The sequence below is a fragment of the Lineus longissimus genome, chromosome 1 (genome assembly GCF_910592395.1).
Source record: "Lineus longissimus chromosome 1, tnLinLong1.2, whole genome shotgun sequence".
In the NCBI taxonomy this organism is placed as follows: domain Eukaryota; kingdom Metazoa; phylum Nemertea; class Pilidiophora; order Heteronemertea; family Lineidae; genus Lineus; species Lineus longissimus.
This window is the reverse complement of record NC_088308.1, coordinates 18,044,850-18,072,671: the sequence shown is the minus strand read 5'-3', so window position 1 is coordinate 18,072,671 and position 27,822 is coordinate 18,044,850. Positions and strand designations below refer to the sequence as shown.

General features: G+C 41.2%; 2 protein-coding genes and 1 long non-coding RNA gene across 5 annotated transcripts in view; all 3 read left to right on the top strand.

Moving 5' to 3' along the window:
* Window positions 1–5,179, top strand: part of LOC135493059 (uncharacterized) — a 34,012-nt gene extending 28,833 nt beyond the window's left edge. For both annotated transcript variants that reach the window (XR_010448181.1, XR_010448188.1), the window contains exons 3-4: window positions 3,723–3,990; window positions 4,178–5,179. This is a non-coding gene — a long non-coding RNA (uncharacterized LOC135493059). The remainder of the gene's footprint in view (window positions 1–3,722; window positions 3,991–4,177) is intronic.
* A 3,668-nt stretch (window positions 5,180–8,847) lies between these two features.
* On the top strand, window positions 8,848–13,305 carry LOC135489544 (alcohol dehydrogenase class-3-like). The gene is made up of 10 exons (XM_064774945.1): window positions 8,848–8,933; window positions 9,191–9,292; window positions 9,740–9,881; window positions 10,450–10,537; window positions 10,833–10,968; window positions 11,334–11,550; window positions 11,678–11,811; window positions 12,002–12,137; window positions 12,330–12,468; window positions 12,799–13,305. Exons 1-10 carry the CDS (start codon window positions 8,913–8,915, stop codon window positions 12,821–12,823), a joined length of 1,140 nt encoding a protein of 379 aa, XP_064631015.1. The 5' UTR covers window positions 8,848–8,912; the 3' UTR covers window positions 12,824–13,305.
* A 689-nt stretch (window positions 13,306–13,994) lies between these two features.
* LOC135489530 (cell death-inducing p53-target protein 1 homolog) lies at window positions 13,995–27,055 on the top strand. 2 transcript variants are annotated; one of them, XM_064774925.1, is made up of 6 exons: window positions 13,995–14,095; window positions 15,956–16,026; window positions 17,080–17,124; window positions 19,001–19,207; window positions 19,417–19,597; window positions 20,625–27,055. In XM_064774925.1, the coding sequence occupies exons 2-6, from the start codon at window positions 15,975–15,977 to the stop codon at window positions 20,731–20,733; spliced, it is 594 nt and encodes a 197-aa protein (XP_064630995.1). In that variant the 5' UTR covers window positions 13,995–14,095; window positions 15,956–15,974; the 3' UTR covers window positions 20,734–27,055. The 2 variants fall into 2 exon arrangements, with proteins under 2 accessions (XP_064630995.1, XP_064631004.1); XM_064774934.1 differs by lacking the exon at window positions 17,080–17,124.
* Window positions 27,056–27,822: the final 767 nt, after the last annotated feature.

Here is a 27,822-nt window from a genome sequence, read left to right as displayed (position 1 = left end):
TCTTGGTAAAAATATGATGATGATTGTTGAGTCTATGTTACGTGTGATGAGTCAGTTATCACCAATTTTACTATCAAACAGTTGCTATATATCACCAACGTATAAATAGATGTCATTCATGGAAATGTCTGTGCCATGCCGAGTTCATTGTAATGATTTGGACCCATCCCAATCTCACGCCAGGATATCAAAACAATAACTCAGGAAAGACACATTTCCTTAAGAAGTTTCAAGAAGCACATCATCAATGACATCAAGTTTCAAATGAACGTGTTAAATTTGGGTTGAAGAAAAAATCTGTTTATTTGTGCCAGAAAAGTGTACACAATATCCTGATCTTGATCTTTTCATTTCCTACTCAGAATTTGGAGTCACTGGTAAGGCCTATGAACCGAACTAAGCATGCCCAGGCCAGTTGTCATGCCAGAGTGAAACAACTTGAGTGCCCCATCTTACCCCTTTGAGGTCAATTCCACCTTTTTGACAGACTGCTTAAACACATTTTAAGGGGACTTTACAATCTCAGAGCCTTGTGTGACAACAAGTGAGTGTCCACAAAACAGCAGGCAATGTGTTGATATAGAATTTGTCTCAATGCAGGGTAGATTTGGATATATGAACTATGTGTATGGATTCTTCATTCCTTTCCCATTCCATTCCAAAACAAAAATGTCCTTAACTTCAAACCATTGATAAATATCAACATGGCAGACTAATTAAGTTAAAGTATGTATAATGTTTTAGATGTCACAGAAGCACCCCATTTTGTCATGCACTTGTGGTTTTGAATGAGTCTCGTGCGTCAATGTTGTTTGTGGGTGGAGTCTAACCAGACAAGTCCAGGATATTGCGGATGTGAGATTTATGTTCCAATAATGAGATCCAATATTTCATACACTGCACCAGCAATGATCTTGTTTACAACACTGTTTCATGGAACAGGGAGTACCAAGGCTGTCCATATGTTGTAATTAATGTGTCACATTAAGGATGTGTCTCTTATGCCTAATTAGGCCATAAATTCAGGAGTTAGGATCCACTGAGACATTAATCCGATAAACCCGGACTTTGGCAAACACATAACATGTTACTCGAGAATACGTGTTGAAGTGCACTTTGAACAAGAGATTTATATCCCAGCGACCTCTGATAAGAATCGCAACAAAAAAATATCCTGGCCACGGTAAAAACTGGTAAAAGCTGGTAAAAGCTGGTAATAGCTGTGTCTTGATATTCATGGTAGGAGGTAGCATCTTTTCTCATTTTGTTCATGGAATTTCGTTTCCAGTTGGCAACACTCATGGGACATGCTGTACCTTTGAAACATAACATGCCTAAAGAGTACTGGTATCTGCACCTATTGAACGGAGACAAGACCACAATTGATTTTTTTAAGCCTTTTAGCAGTTAAATTGTCAATGTTTGACCGCGACGCATCAAATACTGCGTGGGGTTGTGAATCTGAAATTTAGATTATGTTATTCCGGACAGTCGGGCAAGTAAATGGTGAAAAATAAACTGGTAGTTGACCACGGAACTTTTTTGATAATCGACAAATTAGACAGACTTTGTTTGATATTTCCACTCTTTTCAGCCAACTGGCAGAAAAAACTCAAAACACGCCCCCTCTAACCCAATTAGCAAAATTCGAAATAAATTTTTTCATCAAATAATTTCTTTATATCTGTAGACTTGCCACAGCAAATATTTTTTCAATACCTCTCCAAATATGTACTTGAGAGTTAAAAACATGCACTCGTCTAATTGATAGGCCTCGACCCTCTAACCTATGAATATTCATTAGTGGTCTTGTCTCAGCGCTGTCCTGAACTGTCATTTTTTAAACCTTTTTCTCCGTAATCCGTAAAACCTCCACCCTTGAGAGCGTTGAAAATGTCACTGTATTTTTAATTTGCCGATTTTTTTACAAGTGTCACCATCTCCAAACTGCCACTTGATTCGTCCCAGTAGACCTGAATTGATTAGGACCTGTTTGTTTTCTTGAAATAGCACGCGATATGTCAGGACAGATCCAGCCCATCCTCGAAGCTATGACAGGTTTTTTGTTTTGTTGATTATCTGGTTGTTAGAGATACTGCCCCTTCTACTGGAACTGCTCCAAAAAAAAGAATGTCTGATAAAATGCTTGAAATGGGTGTCTATAAAAAAAACTCCAGAGGCCTGAAGTCTATAAAACAAAGACCCCTATACTATAAAACAAGGACCCACTATGAAATGAAGACCAACTATACCAAACTCCAGAGACCTGACTTCTATAAAACAAAGACCCCTATACTATAAAACGAGGACCCGCAATGAAATGAAGACCCACTTTACCACATAACAAAGATCCTCAGAACTTGTGAAGCTGTGTTAATTACCTAATGAAAAGTTATGATGAGATACGACACCACTAAGGTGATTGTTAGGGAGGGTCCTAATAGTAGGAAAGGGTTGTTTGTGTTTATAGATTTTCAAAAGTCATATGACACTGACATGATGATGTTTGAGTGTAGTCCTCAAGTTATGATAAGACGAGACATTTCCTTGGTGATTATCATAGAGGACCTTCATTTCGTAGCGTAGGGATCTTTATTTGACAGGTGTAACCGGAATTTCGAGATAGGTAACCGGTATATTGATTTTAATCGCCACCATTTAGATACTTCCCAACAGAACCCAACCTATCAACTATCTGGAATAGGGAACTGGTCCTATTCCTTGAAATAGCTGTCAACTTACAGTAGAACCTCTCTATTAAGGACACCCTTGGGACTGACAAGTGCTGTCCTCTATAGAGAGGTGTCCTGATTAGAGTGGTCAAAATGAATGGAAACAACCGATTTGGGTCCAAAACTAGTGTCCTTAATAGAGAGGTTGTCCTTAATAAAGATGTGTCCGTTAAGGGAGGTTCCATTGTAGTTGCAACACCAGCTCGCCCATCCTGGAACCAAAAAGTGTCGGTTCGATGATTGTCATTTTATTGGAAATTTGTTACGTATTGATTGACCTCCCGGGGTAATTGATCAATTGCGATCTCCCTCCGAACATCACATCCTCTTTCGGCCGTATTGTTGTGCCGGGTAAGCTTTTACACGCCACGATTGGGCGTGTTGTCAATAAAATCATTCTCGGAACTGATAATCACCCGGGTGCTTAGACCCAACTAATGATTATGTATCCCTTGATAATAGCTCATTAAATAGTAATTCAGATTCCATGGAAATGTTCTTCACACGGTTTGTGGTTGTCCCGGTAACAAATAATCGCTTTGAGCTATAAGAGTCCCATCAGAATAATGAGGTGTCTTTTTTGAAAAAATTTATAAGTGCTCTATTGCAAGATCACTGTCCTATTTGTACTCTGAGGCAGTGCCTGTTCGAATAGCTTTTACACGCGACACCACCATTCACTTTGTCACTGTCTGATATTTGTCTCCCACAGGATGATTAGGATCCTATTATCTATACGACCTTGGACGTCAGATCACATATCAATCATCTGTTAATAGCGGGTGATGCGGTCATTTGTCACAGGATTCCACTGAATCACATCCATGTTATGACCAGCTTAGTTCAAGACAGTACATAAAGGTGGCAGCATCATTCAGAGCTTAGATTTCACCACAGATCACTCCTATCTTATCTTGCAGATTTATTTTCACATCTTCTTTTTTAATCATTTTCAAACATCTCATGCCCATGCTTTCTTTCTACTTTCAGGGTTGTATCGTCGAAGAAATACCTTGCAAGTCTGCAGTTTTGCGGGATGCTTCACCTAAACAAGGGTCCTAAAGTGCCACACCCTGGCCAGGCAGTGTTCCCTTACCTGGCCACCACACATGGGAGCTAAAGATATTGAGGGAAGGGCGGTGACATAAGATGGCCCAGTGGGCACATCCCTCCATTGGCCGGGTTGTCATCTACTAGCTGTTCTGGTGTACTGAGGTTTCAGACGCAAATTGGTTTCTGCTCCAAGGACCAGCCACAGGTAAGATCATCTGCACTTGGACCTCATCAGACACCATTGTACCTTGAAAGAAAATTGACTGCTTGCTTGAAGGCAATGGAGGCTGAGTTTGGATGTGTTACATAATGCCATCATCTAGCTTATTTTATATGGTGTCTTGTATGCTTTACACTAAAATTTAATTTGTTTCAACTCATTTATATTTCAGAAGTCGAGGTCAGACGAGGGATACAAGGAACTCAGGGATACAAGGGGCCCATTATACAAGGGACACAGGATACAAGGGCCACGGGATACAAGTTTACCTCAAACGACCAAAGAAAATAGGTCAAAGTGATTTTCTTGCTGACATATTACATGTGGTTATAAGGTGTTCCCCGTGACACCAACTTTATGACTATCTGGCCCGTAGTTAAAGAATGACAGCACTGACAAACAATGACAATGAAAGGTGAGACGCGCTGCCGTATTGCAAAGATTTGCAGTACCTGTGAGCCAAACATGCAAGGCAATCCAGCATGACAAGGAAAGCTGACACACGCTGCCTTATTGCAAAGACTCGCAGTACCTGTGAGCCAAACATGCAAGGCAATCCAGCATGACAAGGAAAGCTGACACACACTACCGTATTGCAAAGACCCGCAGTACCTGTGAGCCAAACATGCAAGGCAATCCAGCATGACAAGGAAAGCTGACACACACTACCGTATTGCAAAGACTCGCAGTACCTGTGAGCCAAACATGCAAGGCAATCCAGCATGACAAGGAAAGCTGACACAGGCTACCGTATTCCAAAGACTCGCAGTACCTGTGAGCCAAACATGAAAGGCAATCCAGCATGACAAGGGAAGCTGACACAGGCTACCGTATTGCAAAGACTCGCAGTACCTGTGAGCCAAACATGAAAGGCAATCCAGCAAGAAGTTAAGGAATATTACCACTACTTTGTTATTTGGATTAGCAGTGATTGAGATTAGACAAAAAAGTAGTGTCCAAGATCAATTGACCCCAAGGTACGATGCTATCTCCTGGTTTTCCTCCTTTTTTGGGCTTTCAGAGTGGTGCAGGAGATTACATACATAAAGTCATTATAAACATTAGCGCCCTCTGATTGTGTAGGTTTTACCCGGCTTGCGGGTTTCCTCCTACAGGACATTCCAAGTCACCATATGTCATCCTTGGAATGAAGTACAACAATAAAGAATTTGAAAAGAGAAAGAGACTTTTTTTCTTCTGATCAACTGGCCTCTTGGGAACCCCTTTTGGTGGTGTGACACAATGCCTGAATAGTGAATGTGAATGTCCTGAAACAACAACCGATGGGAATGATCGCCTGAAGGAACTTGCCTTCAAACCAGCCTTATGGAGACATGAACAACTCAAAACAACAACTGAATTTATCAACAGATTGGGAGAGATGTAATTTGATGATGATAATAATTCATTTTTTAAAGCCCCACTTAAAAATTTATTGTCATTGGCACTTTGCAAGTTGAAGAAATAAACATGCACAAGATTAAAAGTACACAAAGACACTTTATTTAGAACACTGTCAAAACAATCGATCTGCCTGAGATGTATAGGCAGTGCGGTCAAAAGCCTTGGAGAACAGACCGCCAGAGCTCTATCCCTGGCAGCTCCTTTCTTGGATCACTCCAAGGTTGGAGCTGAGTGAGCTCTAGTTTCTTGTCTTGGCCCCTGGAGTGGAAGCAGAAGATAGTCCGGGCCAGTACTATGCACGGCTTTGAAAGCAAAATTTTGAAATTGATACCTTACTTGACCAGGAGCCAATGAAAGTTGCATATGATCAAATCCGATAAATAAAGCAAAAGCTATGAAGAAGAAGAAGACATGGAACAGAACCTTTATGTTACTAGGTTGTGATTGTGACAGTCCTTGCCGTACAGGAACCTGGTGGACAAGATTGTGACACGGCCCTCACAATAAAAAAACTCTGTCCCTCTAACTCGAACTTATCCTTGCAGTATGATGACGTCCTGAGACTGTCGTCTCCATCCCTGTGGTATGGAAAGGTTGGGATGTCATCAAAGTTAAAGACAAGGTTGTGACACTGTCCTAATGTTGCACAGAAACTTGTGTCAATTTGAACTTCACCTTGATTTAACCCAGTATTGCTCGGAATTTAACAGTCATTAATCAATTTCTGCATCTCGTTCAAAACTGCTGGAGATGCACATAGCCCACTGCCGACTTGTCGGCGGTGAATATCAGTCCTAAAATCTCCTTTCACCGCCGATAACTCCCGCCAGGTAATCTGTCGGACGCACCATCATAAACCGGTGGCCAATCCAATTGCTCGAAACAAAGTACTTCGAATGACGGCCTGAATTGACAGTGCCAACCTCCGGATAAGGTTACCCTTCTTCTATACAACATGTACTGTGCATTTGGGTCAGGTCAGCATCCCTGGAACCGTTAATACTCATTGAACCCCTGGTCTTCAATTATGATGGCGTTCAGTGCGTGTCTCGTGCGCCAACCACGAGTGAGTGTAATGTTAGTGTTGTCGTGACATAGGACGCGTGGGAAAGGAAGGGAATGCAGGGAGACTACCGATAAACTAACAGCCCTTCCGACGACCGATCAGGGGGGAGTTATCAGCGGTGAAGGATGGATATACGCACAACGACGGTGGATCGGCATGACTTTTGCACTTGGAGACTTGTTTGTCCTTGTATGCTATACACTGGCAAAAGTGTCCATGCATGGACTTATGATCGGGATTTATTATCGATGTTTCATCCATAGGCCCATCCACGGATCCTTAGAGTGTCTGGTTACTCTAAGATGGATCTATGGTGGAGGATCCCCATCATAGATCCATTGATGGAATACAAGGTCGTATCTACCATGGACCCACATGCCGATCTACCTTCGTTGTGCGACTATCAAGCCCAAGCCTCGGAGCGCCGTCCCCCGGATTTGTCCTCGAGTTGAGTAACAAGAGCTGTCACAACCGTCGAATGCTAATACGACAGCATTTGCAGCCTATCCATTATACTACGGGGACATGTCACAACTTTTCAATGCCACTGCTGTCTCATACTACATGGACAATGTCACAACCATCTAATACCACAAGTGTTGAATCACAACCGTTCTATGAACAATGCCACTGGCACAACCTTTCCTATGCGGAGTGGACTTGCTTTAAAACCGTCTTACAACTCCCCAGATCACATTCGCAATGTCTTTCTAGACTGCAAGGACAAGTCAAAATCATATGGACGATGTCACAGGGTTCTTTATTGCAAGGACAGTGTCGAACTGCAATGTTTGGGGACACCATCAATATATCAGGAGACTTATTTATGGTGACACTGAAGTTACCATTATCTCGAAGTCTGTTTCATGATATTGTTATAGTGAAATGACAAATACACACATCAACGCTGGCCTGGCCCGCGTCCCACCACAAGAGATATTACGATGTCGATGTGAATGCCACGGCAGACTAGTATCCCAATGGTTATCGTACTGTAAACTTGGTCAAGAGCCGTTCCTGGTTTATTGATAGCAGCACCAGTTCACGATGCCGATCTAAATGCCTCGGTGGACCGTTATCCCAATGGTTATCGTACTGTAAACTTGGTCAAGAGTCGTTACTAGTTTATTGATAGCAGCAACAGTTCAGTATAGAAATTACATGACAGAGAATGGCCAAGTTGAATATAAAGTTTGAGCCCGGAGGGTCCGGTCCGGTATAGATAGAAAAACAAAAGGTGACAGAGAGTCCTCGGTGGTCACATCCTGCGATTCAGGTTTTTTTCCATCTTGACCCACAAGCTTTGGATGCACCCCGCCGACCCGGACTTTGTTCCACTATAAACGATGAGGGGAGGTGATACGGACGGAGTACCTCCGATTGTTCAAAATGGTTTTTCTTCACCCCTTCGTCATTTCGTTTGAAATAGCGAAAGGCGGAGTTTATTGAAAACCACTGGTTTTACCAGGATGCGGTTTTCATCGGACGGAAGCTTGTGCGATCAAGGACAAAAATAGCAGCGTGGGTGCCTGCCTGGCATAAATTTCATTTACGAAAAATGTTAAGTTGTCTCGCGGAAACATACCAGTGCAGTATAGTTCTGGTGAGGACAACGAACTTGGACAAGAACAAGACAGGGATAAGCTCCTTCCTTCGCACACTTCTCGGAATTACCTCACTGACATCTCCAATCTTTTGACGTCTTCCTAGAAGTACTGTCTCTTGTTGCCTTCAACTTTCCATCGCGACCGATTTCCAAGAAGGAAGAAATATCTCATCTCGGTTGCCATGGTAACCGTTAAACGTCACCAGTATCCTTCGTGCCTTGTTGTTGGCAGTAGCAGAAGAACATTTTTTTCGTGAGAATTCATAGCGTTTTTATAGATGTCGGTTGTTTCTTTCATCTGTCTGTTGGCCGTCTTAAAATGCAAAGGTTGGCCAATTCCTATACAGGGGAGATAAGAGAGGGGTAAAGTGCCAGGTCGAAGTGACTGGCTGTACAGAACGAAAACTTTGATCTCACCTTACGCTCCTGCCTATTGCATTGAGGCGTCAGGTCAGCCTGTCACTTGGTTTGATATGAGGACAACAGTGTTTAACAGTTGACGGGAACAGTTGACAGTGATATTGGACGACAATGTACATGCAGATGCGTCATTCAGCCGTAATTGATAACTTAGATGTTTTACGGCCGTCAGTAATTTACGATATCCCTCGGAGCATGGGCCGAGGCATGTCCTTTTTTTGAAGTGTTTATCTGACCCGAGAAAGGCCTCAGTTTAGACGTTGATTTTGCTATTGTCTTTATCCCCACAATTATCTTGGTAGGGCAAAGCGCGGTGATATTAATGTCACCGGGCCGTGACCTAATATCGAACCCAAAGACAGAATAGGCATATTTTCCTTGGGGAAAAGCTGGCATTTCTCATTTTTCAAAATGTCTGGGACGTTGGGAAAGGTAGGCTTTTAACTGCAATGCCGCCTGTGCCGCGGGTGCGGCAGGAGCAAAGTTACGAAGTGATGACCATCATTTATGTTCGTCCACTTCGATACGATCGTAATATTATTTCGGACCGAAAGCTAATTCGCTAGGCCAATAAACCAATAAGTGGCACCCAGCCATGATTATTCTACTTTCCATTCGCTGTATTCTGTAAGAGCATCCCATTTTTCACCACTTTTTAAACAGGAATTTCCAATGATTATTTTTTTCAGCCTATTACCTGCAGGGCTGCTGTAGCATGGGGACACAATCAACCGCTTACTATCGAGACAGTAGAGGTAGCACCACCTAAAGCGCATGAGATCAGAATAAAAGTAGGTAAAATCATTCTCTTGGCAACAAAACGATCGATCCGGATTGGAGTGGATTTGTGGGTCTATTATTAAGGTGACCGATCTGGGCCCATTTTATATGGTCTGGTCTGGTTTCGTTTCGTTTGGTCTCGCTTTACGGGTGTAGCGGATTCTAAATGACGTCAGATGCAAAACAAAACAAAACATCTCATGTTATACTCGATATACACTGACGATATCACATGAAGTCAAACGAGATCCAGCAACTTGCCCGCAAAGGTCTGCGCGCACGGACAGCGCGTTTTTCACCCAGTCCATGTAATAGTAGAGATGTGTTTTTTTTAAAATCTTAAGTAGATTACCTGGTTTAATTTCCCGTTTAAAAATGAACTTTTATTGGCCTACTACATAGTATTGGAATAAAATCGTCAGAATGAAAGAAACCTTGAAAATTCTTGTTTTCTCTAGCTGGTGTCTGCCAGTATCTGCCACACAGATGCCCACAAGGTCTGGAGAGAACAGCCCGCCGAACAGTTCCCACTGGTTCTTGGTCACGAAGGAGCAGGCATCGTTGAAAGCGTTAGCGAGGGTGTCACGGCATTTAAAGCTGGTAAATAGGCAGGTTTCGCAACACTTAAGAGAAGCTTCGAACGAAGAAGTACAAAGTAATGTAAATGTACTTCATAGACTCAAAAATCCCCAATTCCTTGTACAACTGCTACTGCCGTACTGAAAATGATTTACGAGTGTCGCGTAGCACAGGACTTGCTGACACGACAGACCAAGGTTGGGCGTCGTCATTAATTTTTTCGTAGCGGTTGCGAAACCTGGCTAACAATACTGAAGAATTAACCCCTTGATGCTTGTTGCCATTATTATTGACTGTGGCAAACTGATTATTCGTCGCGAAGAAGACAGCCATTCGTAGAAGACAGAGGGTGTATGCGTAGAAAGTTAGAATCTTACTTTCAAGAATTCGTTTTAAAACTGTGAAAAGAAGAACACTCAGAACGTTACTGTGATGAGAGATTATTTATTAAGCTGATTGGCTGAATGATTGCAAGCGTCCGATAGTGATACACCAAGGTTTCCTTTGCATAGATAGTAGCATTATCTAAACCAGTAAGTCATTGCATTGGCTCTAATCGTATTTGTTTGTTGTTATTTATTCTATTTAGGTGATCACGTCATTCCCTGTTTCCAGCCACAGTGTCGTGACTGCAAAGTATGCAGCGATAATGACAGCAACCTTTGTCTTAAAAGAGAGTAGGTTCATTCGGGTGGCGATGGCATTGTTGTACTGTCGTTGCGATTCAAATTAATCTACCGGTTGTAAGCCGCCTGAAACTGACAGCAGAGTCACCCTGAATCCAATGTGTCTGGTCAAACGTGAGGGGAAACATCATTGCCAGTGTAATAGGAATCACCTCTGAAAACGTTTATTCCCTTTAGTTTTTTTGGTGCTTGTATAGCTGGGAGTGTCTGCAGAGAGAGTGTATAGATCTAGGTTGCGATGACCCTCCTTCTGCGTAATATCACATTTCAGCCATTCTTTTTCTAGTAAAACAAACTGGGCATGTCTCCAAAGAGATGGTACGTCTAGAATAACCCTCAAGGACGGCCGGTCCTGCAGGCAGATGATTGCCTGCAGCACATTCAGTGAATATACCGTGGTACCAGAGATCCAACTCACCAAGGTTAGTCAGGCATTCTTTTGTCCGCATATTTTGCTGTTGGTGGTGTCGAGAGCTGAACCAAAATATTTCACACAATTTGTTCCTGAGAATCGTTTTAGACACTTGCAGTGAATATACATGTATACATCCTTGTGGACAGCACTTCGTTTTTTTTAACAGTGAACGACATTTTCTCTTTGCCAGAGGGGGAAATGGTATCTTGAACCCCCTGAGTATATACCCATCATGCAAGGCTGGACGAGATTCATTGATAGCCGTGCGGTTGGTGCGGATATCCCCACCATCTAAGTATTAAAGCATCTGGACGGTAGATGGGCGTCATGATACAATCAGAGTTTGATGTGAATCTTCTTTTCAAATTTCAGATCGATGAGAAGGCTCCCTTGGATAAAGTTTGCCTCATAGGCTGCGGTGTCCCCACTGGTTACGGTGCGGCCGTGAATGTAGCCAAAGTCAAACCCGGCTCCAGCTGTGCTGTATGGGGCATGGGCGGTATCGGGCTGGCGGTAGTCATGGGCTGCAAGGCTAACGGTGCAACGAAGATAATAGGCGTTGACATCAACTCGGCCAAAAAGGAGAAAGGTACACAAAGAAATTGTTATCCAAGTTTTCTAAAAACAATGCGAATACACTGATTTCGAGGAGACGTGTTCAGAATCAGCTGTCGTCTCTATAATCAAACTCGCCCAGCATCTCATTCCTGTTCCAGCTATGCAACTGGGATGTACCCACTTCGTCAACCCGACAGAACACACCAAGCCAGTCCAGGAGGTGATTAGCGACATGACAGATGGAGTATTATGTGACTATACCTTTGAGTGTATTGGCAATGTCAACATCATGGTAGGTTTTTTTCCACTCCACCCACCAGAAAATCTGAAAAGTTGTCACCACTTTATCAATAACATTGAACTATACGTTACTTTTTTTTATGGTCATATGCCCTTTTGTGACTTTACCCTCTCTACGACTCTACCGAAAATAAGGTGGATTCCCAAATTACACTTTGTAATAATTTTTTTGGTTTCTTCAGACAACAGCCCTGCAGTGTGCTCGCCGTGGCGGTGGAATGTCCGTGATCATCGGTGTCCCAGAGGCTGGCAAGACGGCTGCCGTGCCACCTCTTGATCTTATCTCTGGCCGACTCTGGACAGGATGCTACTTGGGAGGTATGTGTACTCTGTACTTTTGACTCAAGAATAATCCTAACCCTATTTTGCCTAACACACGCAAGCTCAACAAATAAGGCTGCTTCGCGACGACATTTCGCCGGATATCCGAACCTTTGAAAGTCGACCTTAAACCACTTGCGCTGTCCATCGCGAATGTTCCCTGGATTGTCTTTTTTCTATTCCTGCCAGGTTACAAGTCCCTAGACGGGATCAAGCTTTTGGTCGATGATTTCATGCAGGGGAAGATACAGATCGATCCACTCATCACCCATACCATTACACTGGATGAAATTAACAACGGCTTCGACTTACTCAGAGAAGGAAAATGGTTAGTAAGAGGACAATCGGGTAGATGATGAATTAATATAGGGCTATACGTGTACTCTGTGTCCAATCAACAATTCGGCGAGTCCGAGGGATATTCCTGACATGTCGAATTACACTTTCCACTGAACTGAGCGAGCAAGAGGCTAGAGGAAGTATTTCTAGGAGACGAAATCATGCTGGTGGCTACCGCTTATACGGCGGGAGTCTATCCTATGCGTACATATTCCACACTCGCAAACTCTTTTTAAAAATACGCAAGGAATTTCTTTTTGAAATACGAAAATATTCTTGAAATAAACAACATACATACACTACATCTTTTTCCTTGCAGTATTCGGACAGTCATAAAATATTAAGAGGATGCTTGCCAAGGATTATGCCCATAAAGCAACGACCGCCACTCTGTCGTTGGGCACATCCTCTGACCGCGCAGTGAAGGACAGCAAAAAGAAATAAGCAACAACGTCATTTAGAAAGGGGTTTTACGATAAGCCTGATTAATGCCGCTGGCAGCGTATCCCGGGAGTTTTCAGTCATACTCCCCTCTCTACAAGACGTAGGATTGAAAAACACGGAGTCTCAGAATGCGGCTGGCTGTGTAGTAATGATTTCTCAAATTGACGTGGTCTGTGTCCACCAAGGCAAATAGGACATCCTACGATAAAGACAGAAAAAAAACAGTCACTGACTGACGTCTTCCGTCCAGATCCAACCGATATCGATTTTATTTTTATGTCGATATGTAAAGTTACGTTCTTCAAGCAGATTGAGGAGTGTCTGTACGGAGACTAGTACAGTTTTATGAAGAAATTACTGAATAAATTGAGATGTAAAACAGTGTCGTCTCAGCTTGTCCTTTCCTACCGATGGATAAGGCGGAAATAATGAAATCACACGGTGATGGCCAACAACTTGGGTGTGACGACTTCGTTTTATCCGTCTTATGAACACCTGCAGGTCCAATTTTGAATTACAAAACTTATTGTACTGGTTCAGGTGGACGATACGAAAACGTTCGATAATTAGTTATTAATCGAACAGATTATTACTAGAGGACAATAATTTAACTTCGGCCGGAGTTGAAGTCGGAAGGTGCGCAAGCTCTGTCATATCGACTGCGAAGCAGGCCAAGGAGGCTTGAAGAGAGGGCAAGCCGATACTATGAGGTAAGGGTGTGGGCCTTATTGTAAAATTACCTTGGGTGAGAGACGCGCAGATGTGAAATAATCATGTCATAAGTTTCAGTAGTGTACGTTGACTGCCCACAGTGCGCTTTATCCGTTCACCACCTACTCCCGGCGCAGGTTACGAACAGCATTCTACCCACAATAGTTCAAAGACTGTGTATATGAAAAAAGTGCTGGAGCCGAACCTAGGTCACCCCATGCAGGAACAGACAATGCGACAAAGAAAACAGTGATACTGCATGAACTATGGCGCGAAATTTAAAATTCGCGCCGCATTTCCCTGCGCAATTCTTTGTGACGTCATCATATAGGCATTGGTGTGTGGTCGTCATTCCATTCTCGTCATTCAAGCGATCTGGGCACAATCGCGAGAAGGAAAAGGAATTTTGTGGTATTTTTGGGATTGTTTTTGTACATTTCTGGTATTTTTAGAGTGTTAGGGTAGGTTGACTTTGTTCTTCAGAACGCTTTCGATCGAGTAAAGGTCGAGATTGCAATAAAATTAATGGATATGAAGAATTGTGTGGAAAATCTTGCTTGAAAATGGGAGTCAAATCTGAAAAAGTCGCCCATTGAGCCTTGAGGACGACGAAATAAAACCGGTCAACATTACCCAAGTTGCCAACAGGGTGCCTCCCACACCCACCACTACCACCACCTTCGCAAATCAACGATCCATTGCAGTGTCAGTACTGCAGATCCACGAATCACATTGACATCCTCAATGACTTCCCCCCTGCTGGCCCCGCCCGGTGCAGCCTGGCCTGGCGGGGCTCGGGCCAAAGCCCGAGTTAGGCAGGCTCTTTCACTTTGACTTGTTAATGTTCGCATAATCATTCATTATTGACTTGAACGGCCTGCTGAATCTTTCACACCACCAAAACGTCTACTAACTAGGGGAGGTCTTACGAACAGTTGCACATTAATCAAAGCACAGCTGGTCACTTCAAAACACGTATAGGCCCTAATAATAAATAGCCAGGTCGATACGAACAAACAGTTATTAAGTGTATTGAGCCATTGAGGTAGAGGCGAATTTGACTTACTACCATCCACTGTTCCCAGGGCCTGCTGCTACCAACGTGACCAATCGGCGGTTTAGCTGTTCAGGTTATCTCATTTTCTGTTCGCGTGACATCACTTTTTCAACTAGGTATAAGCTGACAGTTCACTTGTACAATACAAGCCATGGCCGGACATTATTGTCATACAGGTAGTCAATTTACGTGTAGCCGCATCCCTAGTGTTCTCCAGTGACCACAAAGCCATTTTTCAGGGTGGCCCATCCTACTTTGGCAGCATACACCCAACCTTGGAAGTGCCACCCTAAAGATATCAATATAGTTTTTCATCCTTGTCAGCACCAGCAATCAATCAATGGAATTATTATGTACAGATAACAATGGATAACCCTTTTTAAACTGCTTTTATATTGTCCTCAGTGAATTTTGTCAACAGGTACCATAAATACATGTAAATACATGTTAAAATGTAGGAGAAGCTCTTGATCACATGCAAATTCAACTCGATTCCAAGAGAGAGTGTAGGAAATTGTGGTAGTTAAAGCACAGACTGTTTATATCTTTGAATTGTGCATGTTGATGTGTACTACATGTAGACAGATCTATATGACGTCAGGTCTATCACAGAACAAATTCTGCCAACCTTACTAACAATGCTCTCTTCAGAGTATGAGCTCAGATTAAATATGATGATGAATTGAATGACAATGACGTTGCAAATAAAAATGGTGTTTATAGACTTTAGAAATGATTTGTGTGTGGCCTATAAACGAATACATGATGATTGTATTGTTGTACTGTATGTGATTTGAAATGTCAAGATCAGACTACCTCTACAAAATGTAGTGGTTTAAATAACTGTTTTGTTCGGGTACCACCTCGGTTATTGTTCAAATTTGGGTCAGATTAGATCATTTTCTGGAATCTTGTCATGTTTGGGGTAATGAGGTCAGTAGGTTACATGTATGGTATGTGTCAAGAAAACTGTTGATTTGAAGTCTTACTAATATGTGAGTTTTAAATATTGTATAGCTGAGACAAAAAAGATTGTCTACTTTTGATCTTGAATAACTACCAAAATATAAAATTTAATTTTTACCAAATTTCTGCTACATGTATCCCTGTGAGTCACTGAGTGTGATCAATACTTTTGGTTTCAAATTTGAGCTCATCATCTGACCTTTTTTTGTGTGCCACCCAGTAGTAATTCTGTAGCCAAATGCAGTGCATGTCCTGTTTTCTTCGTCATCATACATGTGAATTTAATGTGCTTTTTCAGGTCTAACTAATTCATAAAGATGGCTGATGCTCCACCCCCGCCATACCCTGGTTCAGAGAATGAAAAAGGAGGTAAGAAAGAAATGATAGTCTTGGAGTGAAGATTCTGTGGGTAGGACAGGGTTACATTTTCATTTTAACAAGAATGGATAAATGAATGGATATTATCTACCTTGGTGAACAAGGAAGTCATGTCGTATACATGTACCAGGAAATCATCGAATAGAACATCATACCCTGCATCGGGGAAAAGCAAAGGTTCGGGTTAAGTGTCTGATTAACAACATGTACATCATGAAGGTAGTCCTGGTAGAGGTAGAAGTTATTATCCAACTTCACGCTTTAAACCCGGTCAGTGTAACTTTTTAGTACACTTTAGACGTGCTGCTCATTCAGTGCCACACCCTGAGCATCTTTGATCGCACCGATTTGGTGGATTAAGTCGAACAGTTTTTAAGATAAAGAGGCCTGTCTGGCAGTCTGGAGACTCATGCCGCCGTTGGGGTTCAAACCAGGGACCTGGAACCCAAAATATGAACTCTAAAGTACAAAATGGAACTACTGTTCAGCAGGCTATAAAAAATAGTAAAAACTAGGCACATGGTATTGGTAGTGCCTTTCAGTGATATGTGTGCTGGTGTACAAATCTACGTATATTAATGTTCTTGTTCATCTCTCAGCCTGCTGCAAATGGAGTTGACCTGTATCTGTTGGGACCATTAGGACTTTCCCTTGATAACATTTATTGATTGAATGATATGTCAAATGGCCCCAGTCATTACATCAGTTCAAATGGTAGTCATGACATTCTGATACATTACAGTGTGCTTACTCATAAACTGACACCGCACAGCGATAGCGTCGTTAACCCTTTGGGTCCCATTGCGCCAAGTTAACTTTGAGGGGATGCGGTAGAAAAAGCTACTGCAAGTGCTACTGTGCTTTCACCCTGTAGTTTAGAGAGTATAGTCTAAAGTAACCCTACACAGTTGGTTGAAGTGTACAATACAAGATGATGTGCACTGTCAAGGGCACGACAGGGTTGGGTGGGTTGTAAAATCATGTAGGTTTTGGCATGCTCTAGCAAACAGGTTCATATCCCAAATTACCTTTTTAAAAATTCAGGGCCCCCTTTAGACCAGCATCAAGCTCCTGTATATTACCCAGGAGGTGAGTTAATTGTTGGTTGATTGTTTTGATGAGTCAGTTGTTGTAAAAGTTTTAGAAATTTAGTTTTGGCATACTCTAGCAAACAGGTCCATATCCCGAGTTACCTTTTTAAAAATTCAGGGCCCCCTTTAGACCAGCATCAAGCCCCTGTATATTACCCAGGAGGTGAGTAAATTGTCGGTTGATTGTTTTGAGTCACCAGTCAGTTGCTGTGAAAGTTAACATTTGTAGAAATAGTTGAACATTGTGTTGTAATTTTCTTACTTTGTATGTCTTTTGTGATGCTTCATGTAAAATGTTACTTTTTCATACAGTTTGATGATAAAAATCAACTTTCATTTCACCTCAAAGTCGAAGACTTGAAGGCAATGCATGTTCTTGTTCTTCTTGTTTTTGGTTGGAAAAGAAATTTCGCCTCAATCAAGTACTTGTTGGCAGGGCAGGAATTTGGTTGAATTGATTTTTGGGTTGATCATATAGGCATATGCTATAGGTGGGACATGCTAACTACATGAACTACATAATAATATTGAATTAGCTGTTGGTGAGTGGGTTTACTTGCTGTCAGATTCTCAATTTGTGAATTAGGTATGTGCTGAACAAAAATTTTAGTGGCTCGTGCTCATCACCAAACAAAATCCATAACCTACGTTTTAAATTGCCGACAGACAACACCATTTTGAAGTTGGTAGACCTACAATACAACTGATTGGCAAAAAATTATGTCGTCGATTATGGTGATTTCATACGAATGACCAAGATTCATTTTACCTAGGTCAGCCGGAGATTTTGATGAAATTTTTGGTCTGTATTTTGCTGTGTAGTTCTACATGTATTTCAATTCAACTTGAATTGAAATACATGTGTTTTACATACATTGTAATACAGTCAAACGTTTGCACTCAATACTTTTTGTTTGTGTATTTAGATCCTCAGTCGTTTGGCTTTTTCAGCATTTTAAAATGAAATCAGGTACTTCAGACTTCTCTCATAGTCGTTTCAATGCTTTGTTCAGGAGCGTGAAGTGTTCTGAAAGTCAGCACAGCCTGTAAAATGTCAGTACGGATGATAGATTTAAAAACATTCTCATTTGTACGCTAAAAGTAAAATGTAGCATAATATCTGACAAGCAAAGATTGCAGGGGATGATTCTACACCTTAGGCTACAGTGAACCACACCCATACAGTATGGGGCCAACCATTGATTTAGTATGTACGCACTGAAGGGGGAGGGGTGGGTCTTGGAATTTTGGGGAAAATGCATACACCTGTACATTTTGACCTAAATCATAAACGTGCGTACAGGGGGGGGGGGGGGGGGCTCTCAAAATCCCCAGTGCAGTTTGATGTGTACACACTTTAAGGATGGCCCCTATCGAGTGTCTCACCTTGAATTATTTTGCAAAGTGTTTGAAATATGATTTAATTTTTGATGACCCTATCAATATTGGTCAAATTATTGGACATTCAACACCTTTGTCTTTTAGGATCATGCCTCTTTTGTTGTCGTCTACATTTATGGCTGTTGTATGTAGCACAACACATTACATCTACATGTTGCACAACACATTACATGTTGCACAACACGTTACATCTGCATGTTGCACAACACGTTACTACATGTATACCTGGTTGGACAAATCATTCTGAAATTGGTTGTGTCACAAAAACCAATTCGGTACAAAAGAGGCAAGACATAATCCATTTTCAAAATGAAACATTGTAACCAGTGTCCAAGGCGTTTTGTTCAATCTGATCCTTGGCTTTGCCACCAGGACTGAAGCAAAACTAGTACTACATGTAGACATTTGATAGTCGACATCTTTTTGGGTTTAAAGATTTTTCATGATACCAAAGATGCAAGTTTTTGTTTCAGGTTATCCACCACAAGGTTATCCACCACAACAGGGAGGCTACCCAGGCGGACCACCACCACAACAGGGAGGCTACCCCGGCGGACCACCGCCCCAACAGGGCTACCCAGCCCCGCAACAAGGAGGGTATCCTGGAGGACCACCCCCACAGGGTTACCCCCAAGGAGGGCCACCACCTGCAACTTACCAGCCTCAAGGCTATGCTGGTGGTATGTAATAAGGTCATATCTATAGTGCTACTGGTCTGCAGACGTCATTCTAAGTCCTGCGTGCGACAAGAAACTCTCATTTCTGTGATGTTCCATAAGTATTTCTTCGATATAATCGCAGGTTTCTGTGGCAAGTGATTTTACCTAAAGGCATATAATCTTTTTTTGCATTTAAAGCTCCTTATTCAACCCGCTTTGATTCATTTCAGGACAACCTGGGACGACAGTTGTTGTCGCGCAGCAGCCTACAGCGCAGGTCGTCGTGCAGCAGTTCCGTGAAACTTCGGTCCAAACAGTTTGCCCTCATTGTCAGGCCAACATTATGACGGCAACGGTTTACGAGTCGGGATCCATGGCCTGGCTCATTTGCTGCATCCTCTTCTGGATTGGGTGAGTAGCTTTTTTTTGGAATGTTACATTTCTACGCACAAATTTGATCATTTTGATGAATGATGTATCCAAGACATTGTAATGTAATAAATGCTTATAAAAACAAGTTCCCGACTATTTCCGTACAGTTCGCTGCCAGTACTCTAATAGGAGTGTGTTCTGTTATCAATCTGAGAGCTACTTCCTTACTGATGAACTGACATTGTGGCCCAAATTCTGAGAAATACGTAATGCGCTTGACCCCATTATTTGTGCAGAATAGAGAATGTTTCAAATATCATTGATATTACACTGGCATTTAACAATTTGTTGGGTCAGAACTGTTTAGAATTATCATTTTAGAGTAACCACACCCAAGTCAGGCGATGATTCATTGTTCGCTAACTATTCATTATCTCATTAATCGGTTATATTGATTTATAAACAGCTGTAAAAAAATAAAAATCGCAGAGTTGAATGAGTGCCACCTATGTTCATTCTGTGTAACTGTAAGCTCTTGCATTGTACCCTTCTCTTACCATGAATTATATGATATACACTGCTTGAGGAATCAACTTCTGAACTTGCCAGGAATCTTGTGTAATCAGGCAGGTCTTCCATCTTAATAAGCAGGCCACCCCTGGGAATTGTGGCCTGAGAGAATGTACTTATCACATTTTAAACAAATACATATAAAGGTATTGTTTATCTAAAATAAAACGTGAATTTAGAATTAAAATGTCGAGACCAATTCCTGCCATTGTGGGGTTTATATTATCATATTTAACCACATGAGAAAAATTACCCTTCTCCCAAAATGTCCTGCCTCTATTTGGAGTGATGTCTTTCTTTACTGGCACACCACATGGCAAGGTCCGCTGCTTAGCGTATTATGCTGTGACATCACCAAGTCCCCCGGCAATGTGACACTGCTGTGAAGTCACAAATGTTATTGTTAGCGCTGGGCAGAACCTGTTCACATGTTCTACAGTGGAAATCAACCCAACGATCAAATTAGCATGGCCTAACACTTTCTGTTTACTTTCAGATGTGATCTTGGATGTTGCTTGATCCCCTTCTGTGTTGATGGAGCCAAGGATGTGATTCATTCCTGCCCAAACTGTCACCAAACTATATCTCGCTGGAGCCGTTTATAAGGTGGCCTAGCCGCGAGCGTTGAGATGCTTCGAGTCGTCGTGGAATCAAACACGGTTATTTTGGAAATGTAATGAGTGATTATTTTACCGAAGAAATAATTTCTGGTAAAAACTACTACACAAATCCTAGATTGATGAAATATGATATGAGATATTGAGTGCAATTTTGGCAATTTTGCACCTTGATGGCAACAGTGGCAATTTTGCACATTAAAGGCACTGCTGAACAGGTGCAGTACATCTGTAATAAGCACTAATGGCAATGCATTGGGTGTGCAATGAATACATCTTTTGTGACCTTTGTACACCAGATTTAAATCATTGTACACTAAGATCTGATAGAATTGGCACTAGAATACTTGAAAATAATGCAGTCAGTAATCAAGAAAATATTCCAGTGTTTTAAAAAATACACTAATACACATTTTGTTGCAATTAATCATCATCATTATTATTGTACCAATCATCAATTGAAGTCGTCTAGGATTTGTCTACTGGTATTGAGTTGACAATAATTTTTGATGGATATAACCTTTTCACCCTCGCATTCCTGACTGGACTCTTCCTTTGCACTAACTAGAAGAGTCCACACAGGGAAATTTGGGGGAAAGGTTAATAATGATACAAATGGTGATCTGATTCAAGTGATATCTGAAAGACATCTAGTTCATATTCCACAATGTGAACAACAGTATCTGTGTTTGTACAAAAATTAGCAGGTGGGCGCAAGTGTTGTGACGTCGATGCCACTTCGCTAGTGTTCATACTATCCAGTATCATCAATATCTCTCCGTGTGAATTTAGAAACGAAAAAGAGTTGTTAGTAGGCTGGGGTTAGTTTGTGGCCTTTTGTTTGATTTATAATATATTTGATCCCCAGCATCATTCAGGCACGAGAGTCTTCAGGCTATAGACTGAATTTAGACTTTTAGTCATAATTACCTAATGCATAATTCCATTAGGTACTGTAATTTCAGGCTTAAAAAGTGGTTTCAGGATTTCAGGATCTAAGTACTCTCGTGCCTGCATCATAACATATTATGTACAGGCCATTGTAATCACTCTAATGAAATTTTGATATGTATAGAAATAGTTATAAAATACATTGATGACTAAAAGCAAGTGTTCACCCGTTTGATACTTGTCGATATATTGGTAGTGTACTGCATGATTCTTTTCTAATGCCTGGATAGGCTGTATCATATATGTTACTTACAGTGTATTAACTCTCAATTGTAGAACCTCTCTATTAAGTACACCTTCGGGACTGACAAATGCTGTCCTTAATAGAGTGGTGTCCTGATATGAGAGGTCAAATTGAATGAAAACAACCAATTTGGGTCCACAACCAGTGTCCTTAATAGAGAGGTTGTCCTTGATAGAGAGGTGTCCGCTAAGGGAGGTTCTACTGTATATGTCTAATTGTACCCCGACTGAAATTCATAGGGGTTTAGGAATAACGGCTGTATACTTATTCAAACTTAGAAGAGAATTTCAATCATTTGTCTTCTTTTGAAATTAGACAATAATTTCGCCTCTTCAAGTTCGATGAAGGACCTCCCATGCTTCAGCATGTTCTGTGAAAGTGGTATAACACTATTGCGGCTGAAAGGCAATAAACAAAGTTATATGAACTACGAACAAGTGTTGTCCTTATTAGGATATGTCCTGATTACAGAGGTCAAATTGTATTGTATTAAAACGACAAATTTGGGACAAAAATCACTGTCCCTGCTGAAGAGGTTCTCCTGCTTAAACGGAGCTGTCCGCTAAGGGAAGTTTCCCTGAAAATATAATATCACCGATTCCTCCACCAGACCTTCATTGGGGATGACAAGTCATAAAACATGATATTAGTATGTTTGAAAAAAATATGAGGGCATTATTCAGTGTCACAGTCTTGGTAATTGATCATTGAGTTGATTTTTTCATGAGGTTCTGATAAAAAAATCTAGGATTTTTCAAAAGAAGTACGGATTGCTTATTGACAACTTTTCACCTGGTTGTAATTCTTTTGTCAAAAGATTGCAATTAGAGAAAAATGTGCTCATTTAAAAATATTGGTCTTGTTGGTATTGTACATGCATGTCTATGAATGTTGACAAAATGTGCTTGATGAGGCTTTTGTTTTGATTTTCCATGTAGTCTCATTGGAGTGGATTGTGTTTTCTCATTCTGTTCAAGGCGTTGGTCACAGGATATCTATATTTGTCATGGCCTAGTTTTGATTGAGGTTTAAGTTTAATGGCAGCTGTTTGCCGAGAGCCCTTTTAGAGTAGAAATTAAAGACTGCTTGGGTAGAGGTTAGGATACAGGGCACTCTTTGGTCCAGTTAAGCCTTTTAGGGGCAAAACCTTGGGCGATGTTGAGTTTGTTTTCGTCCGTAATTCTTTTTCTTCTCAGTTCCGTGACCTGGTGGCAGAGTTGGCATGGACATGTCCAGTTGACGGAGTGATTGAGTGAGTGGCTTCCTTGAGCTATATTGAAACTGTGTTATGTATCAAGTTATACTTGTATAAATGACCACACTGTACGGGTGAGTTGTATAGTTACTTGATTAGTTTGGAAGTTAAGGGATCGAGATTGTTCATTAATAACTTACTGATTTCATAATTTTTTCCCCCAAAACAAAGAGCTTTGCGCAGCAAACTTACATTTTTGATAGGGGTGATCTGATCTTGCAATTAAAAAATTTTTTTATTAGTTTCCGGTACACTATTTTTTCTTAAAATCGTTGTGGCTGGAACAATCATGATTTTTGGTAATCTTGTAATATATTTTATGCATTTAGTTTTTTTAAATCACCAAGATTAGTCTCACATGTGCTTGTACCGCTACTGCAAAGCATTGCGGTATAAAATTTGTGTTCACTGTATAATGCGTGGCCTCATATTTGATGACGACGCAGCGAATTGTACCGTTTTTTTGTTACATTCTGTAGGAGGAAAGGAATTCTCTTTGCATACACAACTGAATTGTTCAACTGAGGTGATGTTTCAATGTATCATGTCTATGGTGAAAGAAACTGCAGCTTTCGAAACATCTCATATACGGAAATCCACTCAGTGGTGTATGTACAAAGAAAACTCCACACCTATTGTTTAAACCACTGAACAAATTTCCAGGCCCCAGTTGTTTAAAACAAGGTAAGTTCAGTCACACTCACTGGCATTATCACCAATTAGACATAAGGGTAATGTCAAGTTGAAGCTAACACCAACTGAGTGACGAACCTTCTTGAACAACTAGGCCCTACCGATACATATTATAATCAAGTTGTGTTTCGATCAAATTTCACTACACGTACATGCAATTCTGGGTTTCTTACCGTTGTGTCAATCATGTATGTACAGTCAGCACCTGATTTATGTCTCTGATATACTGTCTTCCTTTATAAACTTCTCTCTGGTTTTGTGACCGTCTCAATTTTCATAAACTTTCTTAACTCTTTCCCTGCCACAGCTATTTTTAATTAATATCCCCCAGTTTGCCACGATTTCACTATTTTTACCAGATTTTCAATAATTTAAAAAAAACAACAAGAAGACATATATCCTTGAAACCTGTTTGATTTTCTTTGTTTCAGCTTACTCTTTCACCTACAAATTAGTTGTACTGCTTTTTTCCATGGTAGTCATTGAAACAATCACCTTTGCAGAGGGGTACTTTGCAGGTTTTGCTTCTATCAGCAGGAAACATGTGGTTTTTCCCGCCAGTTTCACTTGATGAAGTAACGAAATGCATGCATAGAATGAGCAGACCATCGTCTGCATGGAAGCCTAACACATCAAACCATTTCCAGGTTCAGTACCGACATGACCTCTGGTGTTATGACGGAGAACTAATAATATCGTTCTGGAACGAGTTTGGCAGGAAACGGGTGGGAAGTTGCAGTCGTTCTAGAACGAGTTTGGCAGGCAAAGAGTTAACTTCTAGCGTGCCAGAATTAAAGAAACAAACATCTGTTCCCTTTTTTTTCGCCCCAGATGAACAGTATTTGTTTTTTTGGCATCCGAATAATTTCGACATGCTCCCTCGACAATAAAGACAGGTTTAGTTTTAAATCTTGAGGCAAGAAGGTCATGGTACATGAAGGTAATGTCAAATAACTTCTCAGACTGGTGAACCAACCAGACGTTGCCTTGTACACTGTACCATTTTAGGGTCGGAGACTTTGTAGAATAGGAGTAGTGTTTTGCTGATGTAATTGGTTAAGGATTACTGCCTCCCTTATAATGCAGAGAAGACCAAGATAACTAAGAATGTGGAAACAATACTACAACACCTCATCTAGCATTAGGCACCAAATTTTGACATAGTGGGGTTTTACATAATGGCTGCTGTTTAATGATGACTATGGCAGCTATTGGCTGGGTGTTGCTTGATTTCTGTCACAAAGTACATGCTTCAAATAGGGCTCATTAGGCTTATAAATCGGGAAAAATCTGGTGACCTGTTTGAAATTTTAATTCCTTTATATCTGAAGTTCCAAATTCGAAGCTCCAAATTCTTAGTCTTGATCTGGTCGTGTTGATATTATTGTAACCTGAAGTGAATATTTGATTCTCTCTGTGCTGGATTATTGCAAGATATATATGTGATACTGCTTTTCACTGGATTCTTTTAACGGAGTGTTGATATTTGTCTCATTTGGCATGTTTGAATGAGAAATGTACATGTGTTCCGGATTAGATTTTGTCTGTATATTGTACCATAACCCACATCTGAAATGGTAGTTCTCATATCAAGAAGGAACCCTAACTGGTCTGGTGTCCATCATGAGTGGTTAGCCGCTGTATCCTGCTGATTTGGTCATTACAGTCTCTAATAGCAGCTTGGGCACCAAGAGTGATGGGATAGCTTTGTCCAGACTATAACTTGTCCTTTGGGGATCCTTGACTGACTGATTACTACTTATAGTGTACAATACCTTTTTTGCCTCATGTTTCCTGCTTTAAAACAATCAAAGTTCCTGGTGAAGTTCCTATTTCGGACCTTTCTAGTCAGTCTATGTTAAATTGAACTGCAACTCTAAGAACAAAAAATACGGAGAAATTACATTTCAGTCAAGACATGTTACAAAACTGGCAGAGAATCAGTTAATTATTTCAGTTCAACAGCAAGATTGAGATCCGCAACGAATTATGTATGAACATGTCTTAAATGTGAGCATCAAAATGCATGTTAAATTGGCTGTGAATGCATCATATTGAAGCTGGTTGTGTATATTAAGAGTCTGTGCAGATGACGTTTAGGGTCACAGAAAAGTGTGCCAACTTGACTGTCGAATTGTTGTCAAGTTATATTTTTGATCCATGTGGCACACTTGGTCATTGTGGTGAAGTGCATTGTGGTTTCGTGACGATGACGTGGTCCAAACTTGGTACCATTCCTTGTCCAAGTTATCATGGTGGATTACCAATCCAAATGGACATCTCTGCACAGGATCTAGCATCCAAACAAGTTGTGAATATCAGCCTTGCTGTCGAAAATGGTGATACTATGTGTGCTGTCGGTAAAACTCCACATCAAAGGGACAATATAGGCAGCAGCTAGGCAGGCAAGATAAAGTTACACATATTCGCCAATAGGGGTCTTTCACATCTCACAGTACGTCGAGATGATTCACGCTTGTGCGAGGAATACATTTATTGCTGAATCTGACATGACCCAGGGCCCATACTGTGTATATTAGTCACCTGAAGATGGCCAAATTAGCCCCTCTGCTCCTGCCTATAGCCCCCCTTTGAGGGCACCACATCAACAGAGGATGGAAAAAGAAAAAACAATTACCCATGTCACTGTCAAACATAGGGTGGCCTGATCAACGAGGCTGTACTTCTTAATATGTACATGTAATGCCTGTAATTCATATCACTAGTTTTGCCTGAAGTATATCGTACTACGTTTAAAACGATGTGTTGCACGTGTTTTTAATTGCGGAGATTTTCATTTCCTCGCTGTCATTTGTCTGTTGTATTCTACTGTACATGTACTTGCAACAACAGGTTGCTTTGTTGAAAAAAAAGATTGGATTTAAATTGTATTTTTTGTGAAAGGTCATGCTTTCTATTTGTGCACAAGACCCTCATTTTGAAAGCCCTCCTGCTCCCCAACATACAGTGGGCACGAAGTAATTATTCAATATTACCATATGAGGGATGAATGACAAGCCCCCAACCAGAGGTGTGTGAGAACTCTCTGTGTATCAATAAAAGCATGGCCACTTCTTAATCGCCCTTTCATATTCCACTTAATACTACTGTAGTGCTATGCTAGTCAGTGTTAAAACACTGCGCAATAAACATAGATGATTATGGTACATTGGTCTTTCCTTTCATCTTTTCTGTCGATGCATGATTGACAGTTGGAGTGCTTCTGTCATGGAAACACAGCCGGGGACATCCTCTTCTGAGCCATATTGGCGCATAAGGCATCCACTCGAGCTCACCATCTCCCCCTATCCTGGGCCAATGTTGTCCCATGTCATTCCAGTTGCCTTCATCTCTTTTTCGACGGAGGGTCGCCACGTTTCTCTTGGGCGACCTTTTTTCCGCTTGCCGTCTGCTGTCCAACGTGAGACGATTCTTGTATTGCTGTTTGGTGGCATACGGCAGACATGTCCTATCCACATCCAGCGCCTCCTTCTTACCACAGTGGTCATTGGTACGCAGTTGGTTCTCGGAATTGCTGGTGTTGTTAGGCCAATAGATATTCAAGATGTTACGTAGGCATTTGCTCCGCCAGAAAGGCTTGAGCATTCCAAAGGCTTGGTTCGCTTCCACATCATTTTCGCAGTCTCAGTCTTTAATAGGGACAGGGACATAGTTAGTTAGATATCTGAATGATGGTCATATTTATTTTTCAATTTTGGACCGACATTGGCGCATATTCCCAGTTTGAGATTCATGGTTTTTTACTACTCCGGCATAATCACATGAAATATTTGGAGGCGGAGTGTACTGAAAACCACTGTTATACGAGAATGTTCTCTCCGAGAAACACTAATGAATGGATATTTGGAGTGCTTCTCCAAGCCAAGGGATGACTAACAAGTACATTTACTGTGATGGCTGGGGTACCTCATAG